Below are 24,172 nucleotides of genomic sequence, written 5' to 3' on the forward strand. Positions count from 1 at the left end.
GACAAGGACGACATAAGCAGTAATATAACGAGATAAAACCCGAATGAAGCAATTACTTATTAATTTCAACATTTCCATTATTATTCTAAATAAAAAATTATTCAAATCAAAAGGAAGAGACAGTTTTGACAATAGTTATACTCGAGTTAGTTGCATGCTAATTAGGTATTATCTATCACGTATTAAGTTGAATTTTCTAATCGCAAAAATTATCTTCCATTTCTTCTCCCTTTCTTCTTTCTCTCTCTCTCTTTCTCTCTGTAATTAAAAGATTAAAACAATATCCAATTAACGAAGTAAAAGTCTCGCGGAGGTAAAATGTAAAAGATCGAGAGAAGGGTGAGAAGATCGAAGGGAAGATGGAAAAGGAAGAGGAAGAAAAGTATCATCGATGAGAGGAGAAAGAGAAGAAGAAGGAGAAGAAAAAGGGAGAGGTAGAGAAGGAGAAAGAGGAGAAGGAGAAGGAGAAGGAGGAGAAGGAGGAGGAAAAGGCGGTTTGCGCTCGCGGCTCGGACGTGTGCGAGTCGCGTGTGGGGCTCGCGCCTGTCGTTGTCTCTGTCGCGCACGGGCCCCGAGGTCCCGTGCCGATCTCGGCAGTGGCAGTGCCGCCAGCAGCGCCTGCCGACGAAGTTACCCGAGGGGCTCGCCGATGGGCCCGACATAGGGGCCCGACGACGCTACCGACAACGTTCGAGAGGGAGCAACGTGTGGGACGCGAGGCCTCGCCTCGTTCTCACGGTAGCCTCCGACAGGGGCCCCTTTTGCTCGCTCGCTCGCTTCTTCTTCTTCTTCTTCTTCTTCGTCTTCGTCTTCTTCTTCGTCTTCTTCTTCGTCTTCGTTTTCTTCTTCGTCTTCTTCTACTTCTTCCTCCATCCACACCTCCCTTCTTTTCCCTCCTTATCCTCATACTACCACCAGCGTCACTCTCGCGTGCACGCGTCCGTCGTGCCAAGCACGCGTCTACCTTCTCCTGGCTCCTTTTTTCTCTCATTTTTTTTCTTTTTTTTTTCTTTTCTTTTCTTTCTTTCTCTCTTTCTCTCTCTCTCTTTTTTTGTCTCTCTTTCATCTACGACAAATTTTCAGATTTTCTTCCAACTTTTCTCCTTACCTTTTTTTCACCGCTCTTTTTGACTTTTTCTTTCTTTTTTTTATTTTTCTTTTATACATCTGTTACGTCACGATCGAGATCGATATTCCGTCGGAGTAAAACTTTTCGTGAAATCATATCGTTACGCATACGTCGTAGTAACGCGATCATCGATTCCATTACCTTTCTTTTATTTATTTCTTTTTGCTGTTTTTTTTTTTCATCAGCGTGTCATTACGAATTTCTCGACAACTTACGTAAACTCCCTCTCGTTATAACGCTTAACATGCGATAATTCGAATATGCTTATGGGTGCATACGTATGCTAAATTATATACGAAATCCACGGAAGCGTGGTTCGCAGGATTTAGTCACCTGTCTTCTGACCCACATATCGAATTTTACTGTCTTCTTTTTTTTTGTTTTCCTCTCTCTCTCTCTTTTTTTTCGTTCACTATATCAAATGCCCACGCTCGAATTTTTATGGATCGAGCAATAGATCGGTATTCCCACGATCGTTTCGAGGGAAACGTGCGCTCGGCCGAAACGATTTCTACGATAATGCTACGCTTGAATATTCATGAAACAACAATGAGATAGATTCAGGTTGTCCAGAGATTTATATTTATATATGGATTCGAGAGAATCCAGGTGACGTACGTCGCGCGTATATCCTGCTTAATTCTCTCTTCCTTTCTCTGTCTCTCTCTTTTTCTCTCTGTTTTCTTTTTTTTATTCTTCTTTCTTTTTCGTTCATCTGTGATCGGTGATTCAAACGTTCGTTTGCTAAGCTTTCCATTCAGAAAACTACCGACCGAATCGCGTGTTAGTCCCTTCGTGTTTTGATTTTTAATAATACAACTTTGTGTATCCCCGGAAAGGAGAGGAGAGAAAGAAAAAGAGAAATGAATTCAACTGGCAAAGAAGAAGAACAAGAAGAAGAAGAAGACGAAGACGAAGAAGAAGGAAAAAGAAGTTAACAGTCTCTTTCGTATTTGCAAGAGCAAAAACGAGAAAGAGAAGAAACGAAACGTATGATTTCACGCGTAAGGCCGGCCATTGACGTCGGCGATCAGACTTTCTACGTGCGCTCGGTTCCCGATGGACCGGAAATTGAAATTTTGCGTGAGAATATGCGGCTTCGAAGGTTAGACAAGAGGAACGAAGAAATGCGTAAAGAGAAAGAAGAAAGGGGGAACGTTTTGCGGACTTTGTGTCGGACTTGATACAGCTGACTTGTAATTTTGACTGACTTTTAACTCTTTTTTTGTTTTCTCTCTTTTTTCTTTTCTTTGTTTTCTTTTTTTTCTTCTTTCTTTTTTGTTTATTCTTTTCTTTCTTTTTTTTTTATCAACTTATCCCCTGCCATTATCCTTTGTAAGATTACATTCGACGGTATTCTCGTGCTGTTGCTCGATCATTGTTATTAATAACAAAATTTCGTTTATTTATCTGCTGCAAATAATGTGATATCGATATATCCCCTCTCATTTGAGGAAATAAAATTGTAAGGATGATGTAGAAGCAAAGGGGTAGGTAGAACGAAACAATCACATACGGTTCTACCTTACGTGATCGACGCGCTTCACGGAAGTTATTCTTAGCTTTTTTCTTTCTTTTTTGATATTTTTTTTCCTTTCTCTTCATCTTCATCTTCATCTTCATCTTCTTCTTCTTCTTCTTCTTCTTCTTCTTCTTCTTCTTCTTTCGTGGATCGTTTCGCGGTCGTTTCGAGGAGAAAGAATGAAACTACCGAGTCGACCCCACTTGATATATCATTTTCCCTTCTCGACAATGACATTCCTCGAACGTTCCTTGTCCTCGTCGTTCGTCGTGATCGTCGTCATCGTCATCGTCGTCGTCGTTGTCGGCCTCGTCCTGGTCGTCCTCGTCGTAGCTCGTTTGGTAAAAAGAAACCGCGAAAGAATATCGCGTGCGGCCAAAGAAACTCTCTTTTTCTTTCTCAGTCTATCTCACTCTATCTCTCGTACTCGTAAGTCGATCCTCTCTTTTGTGCCCTCGCTAAACTGGTTTGTTTAGTATCGTAATCATCGCCGTTCCTTTCGACGAGAACTTTTCAATCGTCGAACGGAAACGGTGGTTGGCAAATGGGGATGACTCGATCGGTCCGATGGTTAGACGTTGACGGAGGATCGATTACTTAAAAACGATTGCTGCTCGACATTTCTATTGATATTATCGTAAACACCCACGTGGATTGCTGCTGATCGATCAATACGACGATCAATACGAGTTGAAAAATAAATATAAATGACTGAGAGATCATTGAATATTCCATTACATCTACTGGCTATCTCGATAATTAATTGAAACAAGAATGTTTTACATGGATTCTTTTGAAAAAAAAATTCGTTAGTCTTTTTACGTTGTTTTCTTTTTTTTCTATTTTTATATATATAGTTTAATTAAGCAACAAGTTGTACGATTCATCCGATCAAAGGAAATCGTTAATCGAGTCGGTTATCAGATAAGAAGCGTGTTCGATCTCGAAAAGAAAAGAAGAAAACAAAAAAAGAAAAAGGAGAAAGAAAGAGTATACGTAACGTTACAAATTCACATCCTCCAAAGATACGGTGTATCTCTTTGTCGGCATTTATCAATAAAACTTACCGTAGGTCGCGAGGCGGCCATTAAAGTCGCGTATTTTCCTGTGGTAATAAACCATCGAGACCATCTTCTCGAGTGCTCGCTAATCTACGATCCCTGTATCCGGCGCCTGCGCGTTCCTCTTCTTGCGACTAACTTTTCCCCTTTAATCTTTTACGTTCTTTGGTAAGAGACATGCAACGCGAATTGCTATTACTTTGCCACGTGAGTATAATTGCTCTTTCTTCTCTCTCTCTCTCTCTTTTTCTTTCTCTTTAATTTAAAAACAGATTTCACGTGTACATATACATACATACATACATATATATATATATATATATATATATATATATATATATATGAATAAAAAATATAGCGTGTCGCGTATCTAAAAGAAGGAGGAAGAAATTAGTAAAAAAGAAACAAGCAAGAAAAATGTAAAAGAAAAGAGAGAATAGTCTAATAGAAAGACAGACAAACAAGAATAACCAAATTGGTTTCGGTCGAACAAGTAGTAAGTAAAAGCACGTAATCCGTATCTCGCACGAATAAGCGTGGTATTCTATAAGGGAAAGAGAAAAAAAGAGAAAGATAAAGGATACAAAGAGAGAGAAAGAGAGAAACGAAGAAGAAGAAGAAGAAGAAGAATCCTTATGGCTTGGAGTCTTTGAAACGGGCCCATTTTCTCGGGCTCGGAGGCAGGCGATTGGTGCGTGGGCGTCGTCGAGAGAAACAGAAACAAAAAGAAAGAAAGAGAAAGAGAGAAAGAGAGAGAGAGAGAGAGAAAAGTAGAAAGAGAGAGGGAATTGGAGAGCTCGAAAGAGAGCAAAAGAGGCGAAACGAACGCGAGCTAGCGAGCTAGCGAGTGTTCGCGAGAGCGGAACACGACGAAGCGCTTCCTGAAACGCTTCACCGCCGACGGCCGCTTCGTTCCCACGATAAGCGGGCACGATCCCGCTCTCTGCTCTTCTCTTATCCTTCTTATTCTCCTCCTCCTCCTCCTCCTCCACCTCGTCCTACTCATCCTCCTCTTTCCCTCCCCTCCCTTAAAGAGAACCAAAGCTCCATTTGTCCCGCGCCTTCGTCGAAGGGACGCGGCCGGATGGTGTGCTAACGATCGGATCGGCAACTTCTCTTTCTATCTCTTTCTCTCTTGTCATATTACTCTCTCTCTCTCTCTCTTTCTCTCTCTCCTTCTCTCTCTTTCTCTCTCACGAACACTTTCGAATACCTGTCTTACCAGTCTCGCGCCAGGAGCGTGGCCGACGCGTGCTCGCGAGCTACAGTCGAGCCTAGCGATCTCGATCCTTCTGATCCTTTCTTTCTTTCTTTCTTTCTTTCTTTGTTTCTTTCTTTGTTTCTTTCTTTCTTCCTTCCTTTCTACTTTCTTTTCTTCTTTCGTCCTTCTCTCTTTCTTCCTTTCCATCCTTTCCCTTCTTCTCTTTTTTTCTCTCTTTACTCTCAAGTCATCCTTCCTATCGGCAACGCCTTCGTCCTTCCAAGAAACCTATGGTTGTTACCACGATGTTGTTTTTAACTCCACCCCCTTCTATTCTGCAAGCTTTTGCTTAACATTCATTTTTCTTCTTCCTTATCAGCAACTTGTTGTTTTTATTAATACGATATCGTTTTAAGGGAATCGCCAAATGAGATAATCTATATGGAGATTCCTTCGTAGATCACATTTCTTCATGATCTCTCGATGACAGATTGATGTTTCGCAAGGATCTTTGTATATTTAACGATCGATGTCTTCGTTTAATAGACGGAACGGACAGAGTTTATATCGAATAGGTCGATCCTTTTAACAAAACGGATACGTTTCTGGACCGTTTGTCTCGGTTCAACGATAACTTCTCCTTTTGACTTTCAATGAGTCACGTCTTTAGACGAATCTACCGTAACGAGCTAACGATATGATCTCGCATCCGAAATGAATTCGATCAGGGCTTTCTTTCTTTTTTTTTTTTTTTTCATCATTGTATTTAGATAATATCTTACGGGGAGATAGTAATCATTATTTTTTACTTCGATCTCCTGACAGACGAATGAAAAAAAAATATTAAAAAAAAAAAACAAAAAAAAAAGAAAGGGAAAGTATAAAGAAAATAAAAGAAAAAAGATAAAAATTAGAGAAGAGAAAATGTTTTGAATGAGTTTCGTTCAACGGACAAGAAGAAAGTACGGAATACAATCGGCTCGTTGTTTCTTTTCTTTTCTGTTTGTTTTTTTTCTTTCTTTTTTTTTTCTTATCTTCGTAGGAAACGGTAGCTACGGCGCTTCGTCCCCTTCAAGGGTTCTCTTCGAAAGCGTGTCTGTCGCGTGGAGAGGAAAGTGGGACGAAAGGTCGATCCCGTTTTCTGGCTCGTGAGTCGAATCTTCGATTCGAGAAGCGCCAACGAAATTCCCACGATCGAGTGGAATACGAAGGAGAAAAGAAGAAAAGATGAGAGAGAATTCGGACGAGTTTGATCGAGGCGCGAAGAGAGTAAGCATTCTCCGTCTGCTTTCGACAAAATCCTACAGCTGGCTGACGGAGGAAAGTAATATTAAAGAGAGAGAGAGAGAGAGAGAGAGAGAGAGAGAGAGAGAGAGAGAGAGAGATATTTACGAAAAAGATGTTACACGATTCTTACATAATTACTTACCTGCCTATTGGAAGATCGAAGTTAAAGGAAATTACATTGATACACGACTTTTCGTGTGACTATAATCTTCTCAAAAAAGTAGTCAAAGAAGTATCAAGTGTAAAGTATTTTTCCTTTGATGACAAGGTACGAACGAACGGTGCATAAGTGGTTCAACGAGTCATCGAAAAAAAAAAGAAGAGAAATAAAAGAAACAAGAAAAAAAAAAAAAGAAAAGAAATTCTTCTCGATCGCAACCCGATCATTAGCTTCCTCGCGAAGATAAAAATATATTTTTTGCGTAAGCTCGTACTTACATGTACGTACGTACATGTAGGTACTTATTTATACCACCGTGATAAAACGCGAAACATCGTTTTGTCAATGTTGTATAAACGACTTTTGCATCTCTCGACTTCTCTGGTCCATTTTGATCCGGCTCGTTAAATATATAAATGAGTCGGTAGGGGTGGGGAGAATTGGGGAGGCGGATCTCTTCGAAACGGAAATAATTTGGCAACTGTTGGTAAAGTGCTCGTTAAAGAACACGCGATGTTAGAGAAAAACTTTTGCGCGTAACGTCTAAGTGTATTTTAATTTGAAGCTTTTTATCGACTTTAACAACCGCGTCGATGTATTCCTACGATTCTACGAAGAAAACATTTCTATCGAGAAAATATATCTAATTCGTTCTACATTTTAATAACTACCGATTAAGATCCCTCTCGTTTATTTTTAATACGCGATTCATCGTATCGTTCTAATTGAAATCAACATTATATTCCAAGATGCGCTGAATTGCGTCTGGCTCTCTTCTGTTTACGAAGACCGAAAGAGTTAAACTCCTTCGAAAGGAAAACATACAGGAGGAAGCATTTCCTGTAATTAGGAATAATGACATGGGCGCCTTCGTAGGCCGGTCCATAAGGATGGTTATCCTCTTCTTCCTCCTCCCGCTTTCCTCTTCTCTCTTGCTCTCTTCTTTTCCTTTTTCTCTTCCTCTTTTCTCTCCTTCCTTTAGCTTCTCGATCATCTCGATGTTCCGAAGCCGTTCATCACGCACAAAAAAATATGAGAGAAGTAGGAGAAGAGATGAGGGAGAGAGATGGAGAGATGTATTAAACAGAAAGAGAGAGAAAGAGAGAAAGAGAGAAAGAGAAAGAAAGATAAAGAAAGATAAAGAGAGAGAGAGAGAGGGAAAAGGGAGAAGAGAGGACAGCCGAATCTGGCCGTTACAACTGGAGGAGCGTGGGAAGGTAGAAGTCGCGAATCCCTGTAAGGAACCGTTGTACTTCCTGAAGGAGGTCCTGCACCTGACGTCCTCGTTCGTGAGAAAGATTCCGTCTTGGGTGCGTCTCTCCCCTCTCTCTCTCTCTCTTTTTCTTTCTTATTTTCTTTCTCTTTCTCTCTATCTTTCTATCTTTCTATCTCTCTTCCCCTCTATCGCGTAACGGCCACGCGAGCAGCACGCTTTCAGCACGTTTCGATTACGTGGGAAGCATTTCGAGCCTCTCTACTAGCGATCCGATCTTTCTACCCCCACTACTTGCAAACCCGTGACAACTTTTCTGGGTGGCGGACCTGCTTGCTACCGGAGCTACCCGAAAACCATGATCCTTTTCTTTTCCTTCTTTTTTCCTCCCGTTGCTTTCCTTTTTTCTCATAGTGGTTCTTTCTTTCCTTTTTGGTTTTATTTTTTGGTTCTTTTTCTGCTTTTTTTTCTGCCTTTCTTCCTCTCTCTCTCTTCTGCTTCTTCATTACCGGTTTTTCGAAAATCAATCTCTCACGTAGGTTTCTCTCGATCGAAGTATCTTTTTACTTTTTCTCTCTCTCTCTCTCTCTCTTTCTATTTTTTTTCTTTTTTTTTTTTTTTTTAAGAGCCACACACGTCTACCGTTTCGTTATTGTCTATTTACTTGTTTATTTATTTATTTTTTCTTTTTTTTTTTGTCGAGTAAGCAAAAAGAAAAACATGAAAGACGTAAAAAAGGAAGAAAGTGGATCGGTGACGTTCGCTGCGGTCGAAGAAACGGGCGGAGAAAAAAGAAAAAGAAAGGAAAAAGAGAAGAAGAAAAGAAAGAAAAAGATAAGACGGCACAAGAGTCACGACTTCTTCAAGCGTTAATAATAATTTCTCGTGTCTCTCGTGGGAATGCTCCCCCGCGTCGTGGCCGCACGGTTCGATCCGCCGACTTACAAAAACGCGTCTGCCAGTACCGAAATGATCTCTCTTGAAGAGCGAACGTTTTCTAATCCGTCTACACAATATTCCATCCACGGAGACTCCTAATCCTTCTAAATGCATCCCGCTGACTCGTTTTACTCCTCGGTTTCTTTTCATTTTTGCATGTTGTCTGTAAAAAAAAAAAAAGAAAAAAAAATATGAATACAAAAAAAAAAAGAAAATAAATAAAATCGAAAGAATGCTCTTAATTTTATCGAGACATGAACGAGATATCGACTATTTTATTATCGATCCCGCATAATAAGGGTCACCTCGATAAAAACTTTACCCGTGCCAATAGGTATATCATGAACATAAAATTTCATGGTCAATGTTAATTGAGAAAATATCAACGTTAGTAGTCCCAGATTGGACCCTAATTAACAGAGAGCTTGACGATCTTGCAAACAGCCTCGTCATTTCGTTTTAATTACCTCGGGAAGCATCGTTTACATCTTGAATCTTTAAACGATAGATATAATTAATCGAGAAGGTACGATCGAGTATGGTCGAGTAGAATAATATCGGAAAAAAGTTTGGGAAAGTCTATTTCGAGACTATTTCCGTTCCTTAAAACTCATTTAAAGATATAATGATCGTTTTGCTTTTAATCAAGATTTATTAAAATTTAATGGAATCGTTGAAAAGTAACGCGAACGTTACGACGATCCCTTCATCCGTCCCTTTTTCGGTTCGACAAAAGGACTTGCGTTCGAAAAGACGTAGAAATGAGAAGGAGAGAGGGGTGACATGGCCAAGGGTCGAAGGCCCAAGGGACGAGAACGGTAAAAGCCTTTTGACGAATAGCTATGATTGAAAAGATTCCTTAGGATCGTCCTACGTACTTTTAATGCGTAGTACACGCGCAGGATGCGTGCCGAAAATGGTAGCAGGGCGGAGCTTAGAGAAACGAAGTGAAAAAGGGAGAGAGAGGGAGAGAGAAAGAAAGAGAGACTATCTCGATCAGAATTTTACATCTATTTCGAGGGGTGAAGACAGAGAGGAGGGGGAGGGACTATGCGCACCCCACGCTCGCCACCTGACGCACCCTGCTCGTGGGAACCGAAGAAGCCCATAGGAATTTTTCTCAACACAACCTTCACGCTTCTTCGAGCGCACGCTTGCACGTGCATCGCACACGCACACATCTGTATATATGTATTTTTATATGTATGTATGTATGTATGTATGTATGTATGTATGTATCTATCTACGCGCGTGGTTTGTTCGTGGCACCCTCGTGCCTTTATACCCTTCTAACATTCACCCTGAAATTACCCTCTCATTTTTTTTCTTTCCTTTCTTTTTTTTCTTCTTCGTCATCTTCTTCTTCTTCTTCTTATTCATTTTTTTCACATGAGAAAAACGAGAGATAATGAAATCCTCGAGACGCGCTTAGATATTCTAATCGATTCTAATACAAACGTTTTTTCCTTTTTTCTTCGACAAATTTCAATACAATCGAATCGATCGAAATATGTTTACGTATCGCGAACTCGAATTCTTTTTTTTTTTCTTTACGACAGCTATCAGAAATCGTCGTTGATGCAGTTTCTAATTTTTCATTAGAATCCCCTGCCTCCCTCTTTCTCTGTCTTTCTCTCTAGCAACGTATCGGATTAGAAAGAAATAAAAATAAAAAAAGAAAGAAGAAAAGAAAGAGAAATAAAAAAAAAAAAAAGGAAAGAATAGAAATGTACGTCCGGTCGATGCGATGCGCGTCGTGTTTGGGTGGTGTCATAGAGATAGTGCCGATGGATACATGGGAATAAGGTGCGTGACAATATTCATCCGTCGCACGAGAAAACCAGTAAAGCTCGCTTTACGAGTGAGCGAGCAGCGTGAAAGTATGTGGGAAGTCGATTGAGATTCGAGGGAGCGTTCGGCCCCGACGCAGCCTCGCGACGTGCGTCTTTACGCGAAGAGAGGAACGAGGAGAGGGTGTTAGAAAAAGAATGGAGAAGGAAAGAAAATGAAATTAAGAAGAGAAAGAGAGAGAAAGAGAGAGAGAGAGAGAGAGAGAGAGAAAGAGTATGTGCGAGAGAAAGAGAGAGAAAGAGAGAAAGAGTATGTGTAAGAGAGAGAGAGAATGTACGTCACGAGCGGGATTATTGCGATGCTGAAACAATGGCCTATTTTGTATGTACGAGCACGCGAAGAGGCACGACGAGAGTGAGTTAGATAGATAGAGAGAAAGAGAGAGAGAGAGAGAAGTGTAGGAGGATAAAGGAGAACCGAGCGTGCCGCGTCGCACGAGCGCGGCGCGCGCGACTCTCGGGATTCTATCGACGACGACGACGACGACGACGACAACTCTCCTATATTCTATGTACGCATATATCTAGGTATCTATCTAGGTATGTATTCTATCTATATATACATGTACACTCGGTTGCAAAAGCAAACACACTCGAAGGATATACTTAGAACTAATAATACTGATATACCGTATACCATTGTGTAATAGTTGATCTTTCAACGGAGTACTTAAACTTAAATACAGTGTTTACGAAGATAAGATATATTACATAAATTAGATATTAGAATATAATGAATATTCAATGACGGATTCAAAGAGATGTTATCCATTCTTTTTAAATTCTATGTCTCTATAGACTTTTAAAGACTAAACTGTTACGACTAAACAAGTAGGAAGGAATGATACATATGTATAGCGGTCGTGCCGTTGGTTACGTTACAAGTGTTCCGAACGTTCCAACGTATACCTAGTCGTCGTTTCATTATTTATTACACGTAGAACGTAGCTTCCGGTTACGCGTTTTCTACTGTACTAAAATCCCCTTCGTCGTTCGTACGTGCTTGCTATTTTCGTTCTTCGTTCGAGACCGTCGCGAATAATCTGCGTTCTCTTCGCGTCGCGCGAAACAGTTCGACGAAACGAAACGATCGAGATCGCGGAGCTCGATCGTTTAACTCATCCGAATATACCGTATCTCTCAGTAGATATATTATTTCATTTTCTTGTTTCGCTAACGTTCGTTAAAAAAAAAAAAAAAAAAAAGAAGAAGAAGAAAGAAAAAAAAAAAAGAAACGAAAAACAAAATCGTTACATCTCGTAGAGTACCTTTGGTCGATCTCGTGCTGGATTACTCGATAAAATTAAAAGCTAAAAAAAAAAAGAGCAAAAAAGCGAAAGAATATTTTAATCTTTATACTCTAATCTACTTAAAAAAAAAAAAAAAAAAAAAATTTCTCATTACGGATAATATCACACACACACATATCTCTTTCAAAACATATCGTTAAAAATTGATCATTAAAAAATTTGCGTTCGTACCTTTAAATCCTCGTTTTTCGAAGAGCTCAAGAGTTACGATAAATCAGGTATGTACTTACATAGATAGATAAATGTATAAACGGACGCAAGGTATGGCGTTGGTTATGGTAAACGTGGGACGCGTGGGTGGATGGGGGGCACGCGACGCACCTGAGAATAAACGCGTGCGCGAACGACCGAGCGCATTATCCCGCGCCTGTCTACCCCACGCGTGCCCTCGACCCTTCCTTCTACTCTTCCTTCTCTTTCTCCTACTCTTCCTCTTCTTTTTCCTCCTCCTCCACCTCCTCCTCCTCCTCCTCCTCCTCTTCTTCTTCCTCTTGTTATTCTCTCTTCCAACTCGGGCTACACAGCAGTTTATTAAGTCGTTATCGAGAGACGGTGCACGCCCCCGCCGCCGAATTCCGCTCGCACGCTTCTTCCTTTTATTTTTGTTCTTTTTCCCTTTCCTCTTTCCTCTTTCCTCTCTCACCCCTCATTCTCTTGTTATCTTTCGCACTTTTTATTGTTTATTTTTTCTATTTTCTATTAACAGAAAGAAGCTATCTATCGGTCCTCCTACTTTTGAAATTTCTTGTTTATAGCTTCTTTCGTTTCTTCCTTGTTTCTTGTTTCTTTTTACTTTTTTTTTTTATCATTAAGACTTTGATCTTTTTGACAAATTTGTTCACCAAAAAAATAGATGCGCATATATATATATGTATATATGTATACGTGCACGCGTATGAGTACGATGAATCAAAGAAGAATAATTCTTTGTAAATCAGCGAGTCGAGTATTCGCGAGATGTCTGAAGAAAAAGAGAAAAAAAAAAAAGAAAAAGAAAGAAAAAAAGATTTGAAACTAATCTCGAGTCGAAGGAAGGAGAACGAAATAACCCGAAGATATGTGCGTTTTAAATGAAAGAAATCACGTGAGATTTAAGGCACGTATCTCGAATGTATGCAAATTCGAAGCGATATCGATCTCAGTGGCGTGACTTTGAAAGAGAGAAAGAGACAGAGACAGAGACAGAGACAGGTACAGAGAAAGAGAGAAAGAGAGAGAAAGAGAAAGAGAGTGGGTATTATCGGACTTAGGTGAGTGTACTGGAAAGATCTCAGCCCATCTGCCCGCGCATCGTACGTTCGTTGATACTTGACGCGATCTACGCAGAAATAGTTTATCCACGTTACACGATACACCTACATACGTACGTACGTACATAAATACATATATACATAATATACTAACATCGGTTACTTCCTATTCGAGATAGAAGAGAGACCATAAATATTGATATAACGTGAGGACGATAGATTAATGGATCGAGCCGATCTAACTAGAAAAGAAGACTCCTCTCGTATCGCTTGTCATTGGAGGCGTTGGATTCGCTTCATTTATGAAGACGAAGAAGAAGAAAAAGAAGAAGAAGATGACGAAGAAGAAGAAGAAGAAGAAGAAGAAAGGTTTAACATTTCCTTTGGAAGTGCAGTTAACGACGCATGTTCATTAATTAAACGGTAAAACGAATCGACTTAAAGTGCTATGATTCGATCATTTTTTTCTTCCGAGAACATGTTTCTTAAAAGAGTATATAAAATATATATATATATCTATAAAAAATTAAATAAAAAAGAAAAGAAAAAGTAATACATACAAATCGAATCGAAAGCAACCTTGAAAGTGTTTCTACGATGGACAATCTCACGATCACCGTTCGCATAATCACGGTATAAATGCTTTGGAAAGTTAATTATATACGCAGATACTTATGTATGTCTATATATATATATGTATATGTATATATATATATACACGATACATTTTCTTCGAACGGTTCTCTTTCTTTATTTTTCTTTATCTGTTTTTTTCTTTCGCTAAAATAGATACTAATAATGTTGCTCGACGATCACCTTCCTACGAAGCGAAACATGCCCCAACGTATGTAGTACGTTTCTTGGACTCGAACATTTTCCATAATTATCGCTCGTTTAGCCGACGAATTTGTATCTGTCAAAGGTAACATCCATTTAGAAACGAGTTTTTGACGTCCCGACCGAGATATACTTTGAAAACGGGATCGTACTTTTTCTCAGCGATTTCTCTCTCTTCCTCTCGTACGCGATCGTTATTCATCTTGTGTAAAAAAAAAAAATGAAGAGAAAAAAATTATATATATATAAGAAATAAAGGAGTCACGGGAATTAAAGATAAAACGTATAAAACTCATTATCGTTACTCTTTCTCTTTTTTTTAAATCGATTACGAGGATGATTTTATCGAAAGCTTAGATCTGATTTTGGAAAAAAAGAAAAAGAAAAAGGTTAAATCGATCGAGTCATAAACGGGCAGACTCGTTCGAGGGTTAAAAATATTTCATAATATTTTTAATGTCCCTTTATATTCCGAACAAAAGAGCAAGTCATTTCACCGTCTAGCACTATGAATGTGATGATATCGAAGGAAAGTTAATTGGATATAAATAATTTAAAAAGAAGAGAGAAATTACAATTATAAAAAATTCAATCGATCGAATCACACGCTCTGCTCGGGTCTTGGTCGAGTGTTAAAAATATTCTACATTATTTTTAATATCAATCCCCCATGGCGGAAGAGAGCAAGTCATTTCACAGCGTTGAACGTGATTATATCGAAAAGTTGGATGTAGGTAATTTTGAAAAAAGAAGATAGAAGAAAGAAAAAAAAGAAGAGAGAGAGAGAGAGAGAGAGAGATTATTAAAAATTGAAATCGATCGATTGGCACATCGGTCAAAGGGTGGAAAAAAGGTATGTGGACGGACTCGTCCGAGTGTTAAAAATATTCCATATTGTTTTTAAAGTCGTTCCCCCTCGCATAAGAGTGCAAGTCATTTCTTCACCTCTTTCTCCCTATCTCGCTCTCTCTGTCGGTCAAGAAGACGAGGTCCTTAGCCTTACACACGGAGAACGTTGTGTGTTTGTTACGCAACACACTCGAGAAGTCTCCGCGTATGAATGAGTACATTCATAAAGACGTGCCGGCGCGGCACGTACGTAGCACGCATACGACGTACTGCAATCTCAATAAGAAAATATGTCTATTATGTTGTTACAATAACGATATCAATTCATTGACCGTCGCGGCACTGTGCGAGCCCATTGTCTTCGAACGATCGTTGCCTCGCGTATATAAGTCATGGCTACATACGTACGACGAGGATAATCGTTGCTTCGACTTTGTTGATTTCTCGATCGAAATGTTTATCATTTGTTGTTATTAATATACATATACATACGTACATACGTACATACATATATATATATATATATATACACATACTTTTGTTTGATTCGTCATTGATCGTGCCCTTAAAGAAAATCGATATCTCTTGCGTTATCGTCGTCGTCGATACGCGTTGATAATTCTCCCAAGTTTCTTGTAACCTTACGCAACGATCTTACTTAACGAACATTATATAATTAAGATAGAAACAAAAACGATTCCAACCGAAAATTGTTATTACGGGAACTTTGTTATAAAGGGAAAGAGAAATTTTAGTCGATATCCGGCTCGGATTTTTCCAGAGACGATCCCACCGAATCGTACTTCCTCCGTATAAAACTGATATATGATGTTTTAAGTAGCGTAGAACTGACTAGTAATTGAATTTAAAGGGCGGAAGCGAAGAAATCTGGTCCCCTTTCGTATTAACTTAATCAAGTTCAGTTTGCCAGTAGCGTCGACCGTCGCGGTCACAATAGAGACATTAAATTGTCAGTACAGATTTATTAAACCGGGTGGTTGTTACAGACATGAAACTCATTTGCTCCATGTAAAAATTAGACTGGATAATTTTCCCGACAATTTTTTCTTCAAAATTTCCTTCCAATCGTTTTACATAGGAGTTTACGAAAAATTTCGTTAGAACGAGATATGCAATAAAAATGACAAAGAAGAAAGGAAGAAGAAAGGAAGAAGGACAAGAAGAAGAAGAAGAGGAGAAGAAGAAGAAGGAGAAGAAGAAGAAGAAGAAGAAGAAGAACGTTACTCGTTGTGACGTCTAAGGTGAAATTTTTGTTTACACAACTCTCGCAATCTTTGAACAGCCTCGTTCCTTTTCCGACTATAAGCCGTCTCCCAGGCGTCGAACAATCGATTGTAATAACCGAGATAAGTGAAATACTTGAAGTATTTGTGCGTATCCTTGGTAGGGAAGATCTTTCGGTAAGAGCCCAATCGATTTAATTCGTCCTCGTATTGTATCAATCGTCTGACGTCGTCGGCAGTTAGATTTTGAAGGATTTCGTTCAAGTAGTTTTGCCGTTTCTTCTTAGAAACGAATTGCAACTGTTTCAACTTTTCCCTGTTGGTCAGTCCCTTCTCGCTTAATCGAAAATCGTGACAGATCGTGGAATGTTCGCTCTTAGCGACCGCTTGACGAAGGGAACAATTTGGTAATTCCGCTGGTATACGATAGGAGACCAAATTCAAGGTATCCTTGACGAGAGCACCCTTGATAGTTTCGTCCAATAACGAAGGAGTTTGTAAACTGGGACAAGCGTTGACTTCCAACAGCCAAGGCTTCAGATTCTCGTCCAGTAAAACGTCGATACCGAAAAGTTCGTAACAGTTGTACCAAGAGGCGGCGTATACGCGAGAGAAATTATTGACGCAGGACTCCGCGGAGACGATCGTCTTGACGGTCATGTCGTGAATCCTCTCGATGATACTCGCGGTGTTCACCGCCTGTTTCTCCAAGTGACTCCAGAGACACTTGAGCGACCACTTGTGGCCCTTGCAAGAATCGACGCTGTCGTTCTCGCTATAAACCGAGGAGTACTTGTTGATACTGTAGTTGGTGAGATGCATAAAACGATCGTGGAGAGTCGAGGTGCTGTCCCTGTACTTGTTACTCGCGAATCTTACCAAGCCGTCTTCGTAAAAGTATACTCTCAAAGGATCGATGCTGGTCACGAGTACGTAAAGCCTCAGATCGAACTTGTTACCGTTTATCAGTTTCGGTCTGGAGAGATAACGCTGGATCACCAGATAATTACACGTGCTAGGTATCTGCGTCTTATTGCTGATCACTTTGATCCCACGACCACGAGACGAAGCTGGCGGCTTCAATATCCACTTCTTCTCTTGGCCCTTATCCCAGATTTTCGATAGTATCTCGAAATCGTGCGGTAGTACGTACGTCCGCGGGACGAAGTCTATGCGTTTCTTCCCGTGAAGCAATATCAATCTACCGACGTTCCTGCACAAGCGATCCTTGTGCCCTATCTCGTACGAACCGGGAAAGTGATTGACCTTTTGGAAATTCTTCAGATTCGAGAAATTATACGTGTACATGATCTCGTTCCACGTGCCGCACCAACCGGAACAACCCGACAACAATCGATATCCCGTATTTTGTACGATCTTTCGAACGATCGCTGGCGTCGCCGACGTCAGATCCCATTGCAGATGTTGTTGAATTTCCCGAGGGAAGTATCGGGCCTTCGCGTTGTGAGGTTGAAATTCTACGTATGGCGCAACGTGCGGAAACAGACTGGCACGAAGTGGCAACTCGTTCTTCGATTCGGCGCTCGTCGGCGGATCTTTTTTTATCGGAGGAAATAATAAAAGATATTCGGTTATCAGCTCGTACAAGTCTTCCTCGTCCTCTCTACTACGACCGTCGTACACGCTCGAGGTTAACCTCCCGCTTATCGTGTTCGTTGAAGCGTTCATAACTTTTTCTCGGCCTCTCTTTTCTTTTTTTTGGGGATTTTTTTTCTTTTCCCTCCTAATCTCTCCTTTTTACATTTTCCTCGAATCGCGATCACCCATCGCCCGTTAAAGAAACACACGCGGAAGATAATAATTTCGACCGACGAGACGATAGTTTAATTCATAGTTTAATCAATTTCACGATGAGTTTAACCTTAAAAATTTTGACAGCTACGTATTATTTTAAAGGACCGTCGATCGGATGTGCAATGAACTCGAAATATACGGCGACAGTAAATCCGTGTTTTCGATCAGTGATTTCGAGCGAAGGATGGGCCGCGACAACGCGTGGTTGTCCAGGCGGTCGCGCCGTTCAAGAGTTCGTTTCCTCTTGCAAATTTTTCAAAGGAGTTTGCTTCAAGTGATACCTCTCCCTGCACAATTTTCTCAACCTGTCGATACCTGAAAGCCTGTCATTACCGTACGCGTTTTCCCACGCGTCGAGAAGCATGTTGTAGTACCTGAGCTTGTCGAAGTACTTGAAGTACTCGTACGTGTTGCGCGTAGGGAAGATTTTCTCGAATCTGCCGGTTTGGGCGAGCTCGTCCTCGTGTCGTATCAAGACTCTCACGTCGTCGGGCGTGAGCTTCCTCAGAATCAAGTTCAAATAGTTTTGACGATTATGACAATTTTTCTCGAACGATCGTTGCTTCTCCTCCCCGTCCTTCGACAATAAAGCCTCGTAGATATTACGATCGTAACAGATTTGAGATTCCTTCGAGTGTCCTTCCAACGTCTCGACGTCGGCCGGTCCTAATATATTCGGCACGTGAAAACCAACGAGATTCAAGAAGTCGCGCGCGAGTTGGCCCTTCACGATCGCGCACAAAGGCGTCTCGGTATCCATGGAGGGACAATCGTTCACTTCGAGCAACCATGGTTCCAAGCGTACGTCGAGGAGCACGTCGAAACCGAACAGCTGACAGTTGTTGTAACTCGGTGGATTGCTATCCTTCATACCCTGGACTAAGGAAGCCTCGGCGGAGATAATACTTTTAATAACGATGCCCTTGATCTTTCGCCAAATGTTATTGGTATTCGCGCGTTCTCTGAAACGAAGATAATTCCAAAGTGCGGTCAACGACCACATGTTACCCTGTTGCTTGTTGGGATCGTCGTTTCCACGGTATCTAGGACTGAGCTTGTTGATCGAGGTATTAGTCAGATGCATGAAACGATCGTGGAGAGTATCGAATCTATTGCGGTATTTAACGGTGGCTACCCTTACGAGACCTTCCGAATAAATGAAGATGCGAAGGGGATCGATGGACGTTAGCAGAACGTACAAACGTAGATCGTACTTGTAGCCGTTGATCAAGCTTGGATTCCATAGGTAACGTTGGGCCAGGTAGGAAGACTTTTTCGGTATCTCGAAGCTGCGTGACACCAGTCGTATACCGCGACCGGCGCAAGAATCTGCTGGTTTCAGGATCCACACGGTTCTCCTATCCAACAATCTCTTAAGTTTCGCGTATTCGTTGGGTATTACGTAAGAGAGCGGCATGTAGTCGAAGCTCTTCTTACCGTGTATTTTGGCCATTCTGTTAATGTTCGTCCACAAGTTGATCTTGTTGCTTAACTGTTGACAATTTGGGAAGTGATTGATCTTTTGAAATTTTTTCAACTGCTTGCTCCTGCGTAGGAACGCTAGCTTGGTACACCAGGTACCGGACCAATCGGCCATAGGTTTCTCGGTCATCGTAAATCCCGATTTGAGAACCGTCAGACGTATCATTCGCGGCGAGAAGTTCTTGGTATGCCACCAGAGCAGGTGTCTCGTAATTTCCTGAGGTAATGACGCGCCGTTCTTGTCGTAACCGTGGAAGATGATGTACGGTGGAACGTGAGCAAAGAGGCTCTCTCGCATAGGTAGCTTCGACTTTTTGTCAACTCGATCGGTCTCGGAACGAGCGCCTTCGATGGGCAACTTCGCTCGAGCCGTCGTTAAAAGCCATTCGGTTATCTCCTCGTACACGAACCCTTCGTCGTCTTCGTACTCGTCGATCCTCCATAATTTGCCGTAGCTGGTACCTGTCGAGACGTCCTTCCTCTCCTTACATATCGTCATACTTGAAAATTTCTCTCCTTTGGTTCCCCGGAACGTTCTTACATCGTATTTGTCGGAAAATTTTCTATTATGTGTCGAAACATACTGCCGGTTGTTCTGTTAATGACTGATTCGACGATAGAACCGTACAATTCGTTTATGTGTTCACGTCAATGGTGACGTGAACTTTTGATTGGAAACTCGATACCTTAACCTATGTCGGAGAGAAAGAGAGAGAGAGAGAGAGAGAGAGAGAGAGAGAGAGAGAGAGCAGCGTTAGCCAATCGCAAAGCTACTCCGATAGGAATCAAGTTAATAATCTTGCTCGAAGGGAAGATTGGAGTAATGCTTTAAGGGAGACTGCACAAAAAGTACCAAGAAAATAAATAAAACGTTTTATTAGACAGAAAAATTTCATACAAGATAGATAATCGATGATCAGCGTAATCGAGTTAAAAGGCACATTATCATTTTCGCTGCCAGCTGCGAAATCGGGGACAGGACGATTACGCATACGTTCGTTTTACGGTGATTATTATTATATATATATATATAAAAAAAAAAAAAAAAAGAAAAGAGAGAGAAGAAAAGACGGGAAAAAAAAAGAAAAAAAAAAACAAAAAAAAAAGAAAAAATTGAACTTACTATCGATTTTGTACACGCGATAATAGAACGGTTCTGAAAAAAAAATATATTAACTAATAAACCACTTGTTGCTCGAGATGATACTTGGCTTGACAGAGTTTTTGCAATCTCGAGATCCCCTTTTCTCGATTATCTCCGTAAGCGAATTCCCAAGCGTCGAGAAGCATGTTGTAGTATCTAGGAACGTCGAAGAATTGCATGTACTCGTGACTGGTGCTCGTAGGGAAGATTTTTTCGAATCTATCCAATTGGGTCAATTCGTCCTCGTAAGCGATCAAATGACGAACGTCGTCCGGTGTAAGGTCCTCGATGATCTCGTCTATGTAATCCTCGCGATCGCGCAGATTAGCGTACAAAGATTGTTTGTGCCTCTCCTGATAGCTCAAGGTCGTCCTGTGGAGCCGTAGATCCAAGCACACCGCGTCCACCTGATATTTCTGAGATATCTTCTCCACGTCCTCGGTCGGCATGGTAGAGGGCAATTGAAAACCAGCGATATTGAAGACGTTCTTTATCAAGGGACCCTTGACCGCGTCGTCGAGGGTCGACGACGATTGCAAGGACGGAGATATGTTCACCTCGAGCAACCACGGTTTCAAATGTTCGTCTAATAAAATATCGAAACCGAAAAGTTCGTAACAACAGTACCTCGACTGCATGTTCGGTCTGCTGAGAGTATTGATCGACGATTCGCCGGCTATCATCGTCTTTACTACGATATCCTTCATGCTCGACCACAATTTCGAGACGTTCACGTGTTCTCTCTCGAGGTAAGACCAAAGCGTCCTCAAGGTCCACTTGTGCCCGAAACACGAGTCAGCGCAATTGTTGCTCGTGTAGGTCGCGCTGCTCTTGTTTATACTGTAATTCGTTAAGTGCATGAAACGATCGCTGAGATAGTTTATGTCGTCGACGTATTTTACGGACGCGAAACGGACCAAGCCGTCCGGATAAAGATAAATCTTTAAGGGATTGAAACTCGTCACGAGCACGTAAAGACGCAAATCGAATTTGGCACCGCCGATCAATTTCGGCTTCGACAAATATTGTTGGACGACCACGGGACGTTTCTTTGGTATTTGGGACCAACGATGAACGACGCGAATACCTCTTCCTCTTGCCGAAGCCGGAGGCTTGATTATCCATTTTTCCTTGCTACCAGATTTCTCCCAGATCTGATGGAAGCAACGTAGGTCCTGAGGTAACACGTAAGTTCTAGGAACGAAACCGAACTCTCGTTTCCCGTACTTCGCCATCATCCTACTGACGTTACGCCACAAACGATCCTTCCGACCAACTTGAAACGTACCGGGAAAATGATTGACCTTTTGAAACTCTTTCAAGTTTTTATAACACGCCGACTTCATGTGCTTGCCCCAAGTGCCCGACCATTCTTGGGACTTTTTCATCAACCGAAAACCAGAATTTACGAGCGTACGACGTACGATAATAGGCGTGATCGTACTCAATCGCCATTTTAGGTGTTTGCTCATTTCGTAGGGCAACGGGAGGCCCTTTGAGTCGAACGATTGGAACGCTATGTAAGGGGCTACGTTGTCGAAAAGACTTCTCCTGAATGGAAACTTGTACTTTTTCTCGTTGTCGGCATTGATCTCCTCGAGAGTGAGCAGATTCCGATCGATATCTAAATAAGGCACGATTTCCTCGCTCTCTTCCTCGTACTGACTCTCCTCGAGGTCGCCCCCGTCTATGTCGTTCACTATACTCGAGATCTCGTGATGATTGTACGCGATCACATCCATCTCGATCGATCTGTAACAACATTTCAAAAGATTTTCATCGCGTTTCAATCTCGTTCTCGTTCCTCCGTCGCGAATTCCAGTAAAACCATGCCTCGATATTTCTCTTTTCTCTTTTCTTTTCTTTTCTTCTCTTTTGCTTTTGCTTATACACGGCTATATGAAAAAATCGTAACGTCTCTGTAACGTCGTGACTCTATCGATCGGTCGCTTCGATAAAATGATCGATAAAAGCCGCGATCTCTCTTAAGTATTATGTTTTTAATCGACCCTTTAAATATATTCATCGAACGTTCATAAATTTAATGGCATAAATTCACGTCCGACTTGGAAGTTTAATGCGACGTTTATTCTTAATAGTTTATGGCAAAGGATATTCGTGAATTTTAATTTGATCGATATCGGAAAGGCGTGGAACGCGTAAAAATGTTCTTTAAAATGGAACAAAGAAACCGTGGAAAGTTAAAAGAAAAGAAAAGAAAAGAAAGGAAAGGAAAGAAAAAGATTCTCTCACCTATCGTATCTAAGAACGATTAGCAGTGAACATTGCGCTTTGACGTCCGCAGTGAACTGCAACAAAAAGATAGAAACGATGTTAAAATCACAAGAACGAAAGTGTACGATATAATTCAATAAAGCAAATATACGTTCGACGGTTATTACGATAATCGCGTAATAATATTTTCTATCAAGAAGAATGCGCTCTATGCGTCGATGCTCACGTAAACGTTCGCTGCTGTCATCAACGATGACGTCTTAACGTCAGCATAATTGCTAGTGCAATCATTCGCACGTAAATCAAATATACGCCGATCGTGTGCCGCACACAAAGGAAGAAGTTCTCATCGATCAATGTAAATATCTGCATATATGTGTGTGCGGGTATATTTATACACCTATATCAGTATACGAGAATCGACAAGTAACTTCTGACGAATATAAAATTTGTTGAATATAAATGTAAGCCGATATATTTAATTTGATTTGCGTCTACAGTTAAAAGTTTGTCAGTTTGCATTTTTATTTAAGTATCGAGAGAATCGATCCGTAAAGCTATTAAATTCCCATCACCGTGGATTCTAATCGAAATCTCATTTGCATTAGAAAAGACGTTTCGCGTCAGAACTTTTGCTAATATTCTGTAAATTCGCAAGATTTTTACTTATGGCCAAAAATGTCAAATAAAATCAATGATAGCTTCTCGAACAACGTCCAAACAACTCGAGTCGGCTAAATATATTTTGTCGAACAGTTAACAAAATAAAAGTGGAGGCGTCGACCAAACTGCTTCTATTGTATTTGAAGGACGTAAGTAGATTCGATGCAAAGTACAATCAAGGTTAATTGTAAGTAAATACGAACGAGGTGAGAAAATAAGAACGTATACCGTATTCTTTTTATTTCTATGATCTTTATTCTTCTCGATACAGAAATATCATCTTTGGTTTGCATTAAAGGTTGTACCGAGAAAAAAGAAAACGTTATATTAAAATTTGTTGAAAAAAATTTCTGGCCAAACTGCTTGGAAAAACCCAAGAGTATACAGAGGGTCGGTCTTAAAAGTAATAAAATGATTTTTGAAAGTTGATAAATCCTTTTCGAGACCCTTTGGTTCGTAGATAATAAGATTGTAAATTCAAAACTTGACAAAAAAGAAAACGTAGAAATTATACTGAGAAGTTTGGGAAAGTAGTAATTGATTTTTACGATCATCTATTAGCAACTATCAGCATCTACTAGAAATTTCTGATTAAATTGCTTGGGAAAATTCAAAGCTATACATAGAATCATAAAAGTATCTAAATGATTTTTGAAAGTCGATAAGTCCTTGTCAAGATCCTTTGGTTTGTAAATAATAAGCTTGTAGTTTAAAAAAGTGAAAAAAGAATTATAGAAATTATACTAAAAAAATCTGGAAAAATAATAATAGATTTTTACAATCATCTACTAGCAACTTTTGGTTCACTTCTGCATCAACGTTCACCCTGACCTTTTATCTTTGGTCACTCGTTCCGTAAACGGATGCGTATCCTGGCTTCATTTCCCAACCTATAATTATTTAACGTGTCATTTTCTTGTACGTAAAAATAGAAGGGAGAATATTTTCATTTCATTTTAATCGACTTATTTCGTTAATTGT

General features: G+C 40.5%; 2 protein-coding genes across 2 annotated transcripts in view; both read right to left on the reverse strand.

The window, feature by feature from the left end:
• Nucleotides 1–28: 28 nt before the first annotated feature.
• Nucleotides 29–24,172, reverse strand: part of LOC127067091 (uncharacterized) — a 148,966-nt gene continuing 124,822 nt past the window's right edge. The window contains exons 4-9 of the mRNA XM_051001620.1: nucleotides 22,547–22,602; nucleotides 20,335–22,045; nucleotides 17,983–19,744; nucleotides 17,735–17,751; nucleotides 15,854–17,586; nucleotides 29–258 (exon numbers count right to left, since the gene is read on the reverse strand). Coding sequence (XP_050857577.1) covers nucleotides 210–258; nucleotides 15,854–17,586; nucleotides 17,735–17,751; nucleotides 17,983–19,744; nucleotides 20,335–22,035 — 5,262 coding nt within the window. The 5' untranslated portion in view covers nucleotides 22,036–22,045; nucleotides 22,547–22,602 and the 3' untranslated portion in view covers nucleotides 29–209. The remainder of the gene's footprint in view (nucleotides 259–15,853; nucleotides 17,587–17,734; nucleotides 17,752–17,982; nucleotides 19,745–20,334; nucleotides 22,046–22,546; nucleotides 22,603–24,172) is intronic.
• On the reverse strand, nucleotides 17,540–19,758 carry LOC127066679 (tubulin monoglutamylase TTLL4-like). The gene has a single exon (XM_051000688.1). It carries the CDS (start codon nucleotides 19,646–19,648, stop codon nucleotides 17,894–17,896), a length of 1,755 nt encoding a protein of 584 aa, XP_050856645.1. The 5' UTR covers nucleotides 19,649–19,758; the 3' UTR covers nucleotides 17,540–17,893.

Source organism: Vespula vulgaris, chromosome 10, assembly GCF_905475345.1.
Source record: "Vespula vulgaris chromosome 10, iyVesVulg1.1, whole genome shotgun sequence".
Classification (NCBI taxonomy): domain Eukaryota; kingdom Metazoa; phylum Arthropoda; class Insecta; order Hymenoptera; family Vespidae; genus Vespula; species Vespula vulgaris.

Bases quoted from the DNA above. Each gene is read 5' to 3' on its own strand.
- LOC127066679 (XM_051000688.1), bottom strand. From the start codon at position 19,648: ATGACGATATGTAAGGAGAGGAAGGACGTCTCGACAGGTACCAGCTAC.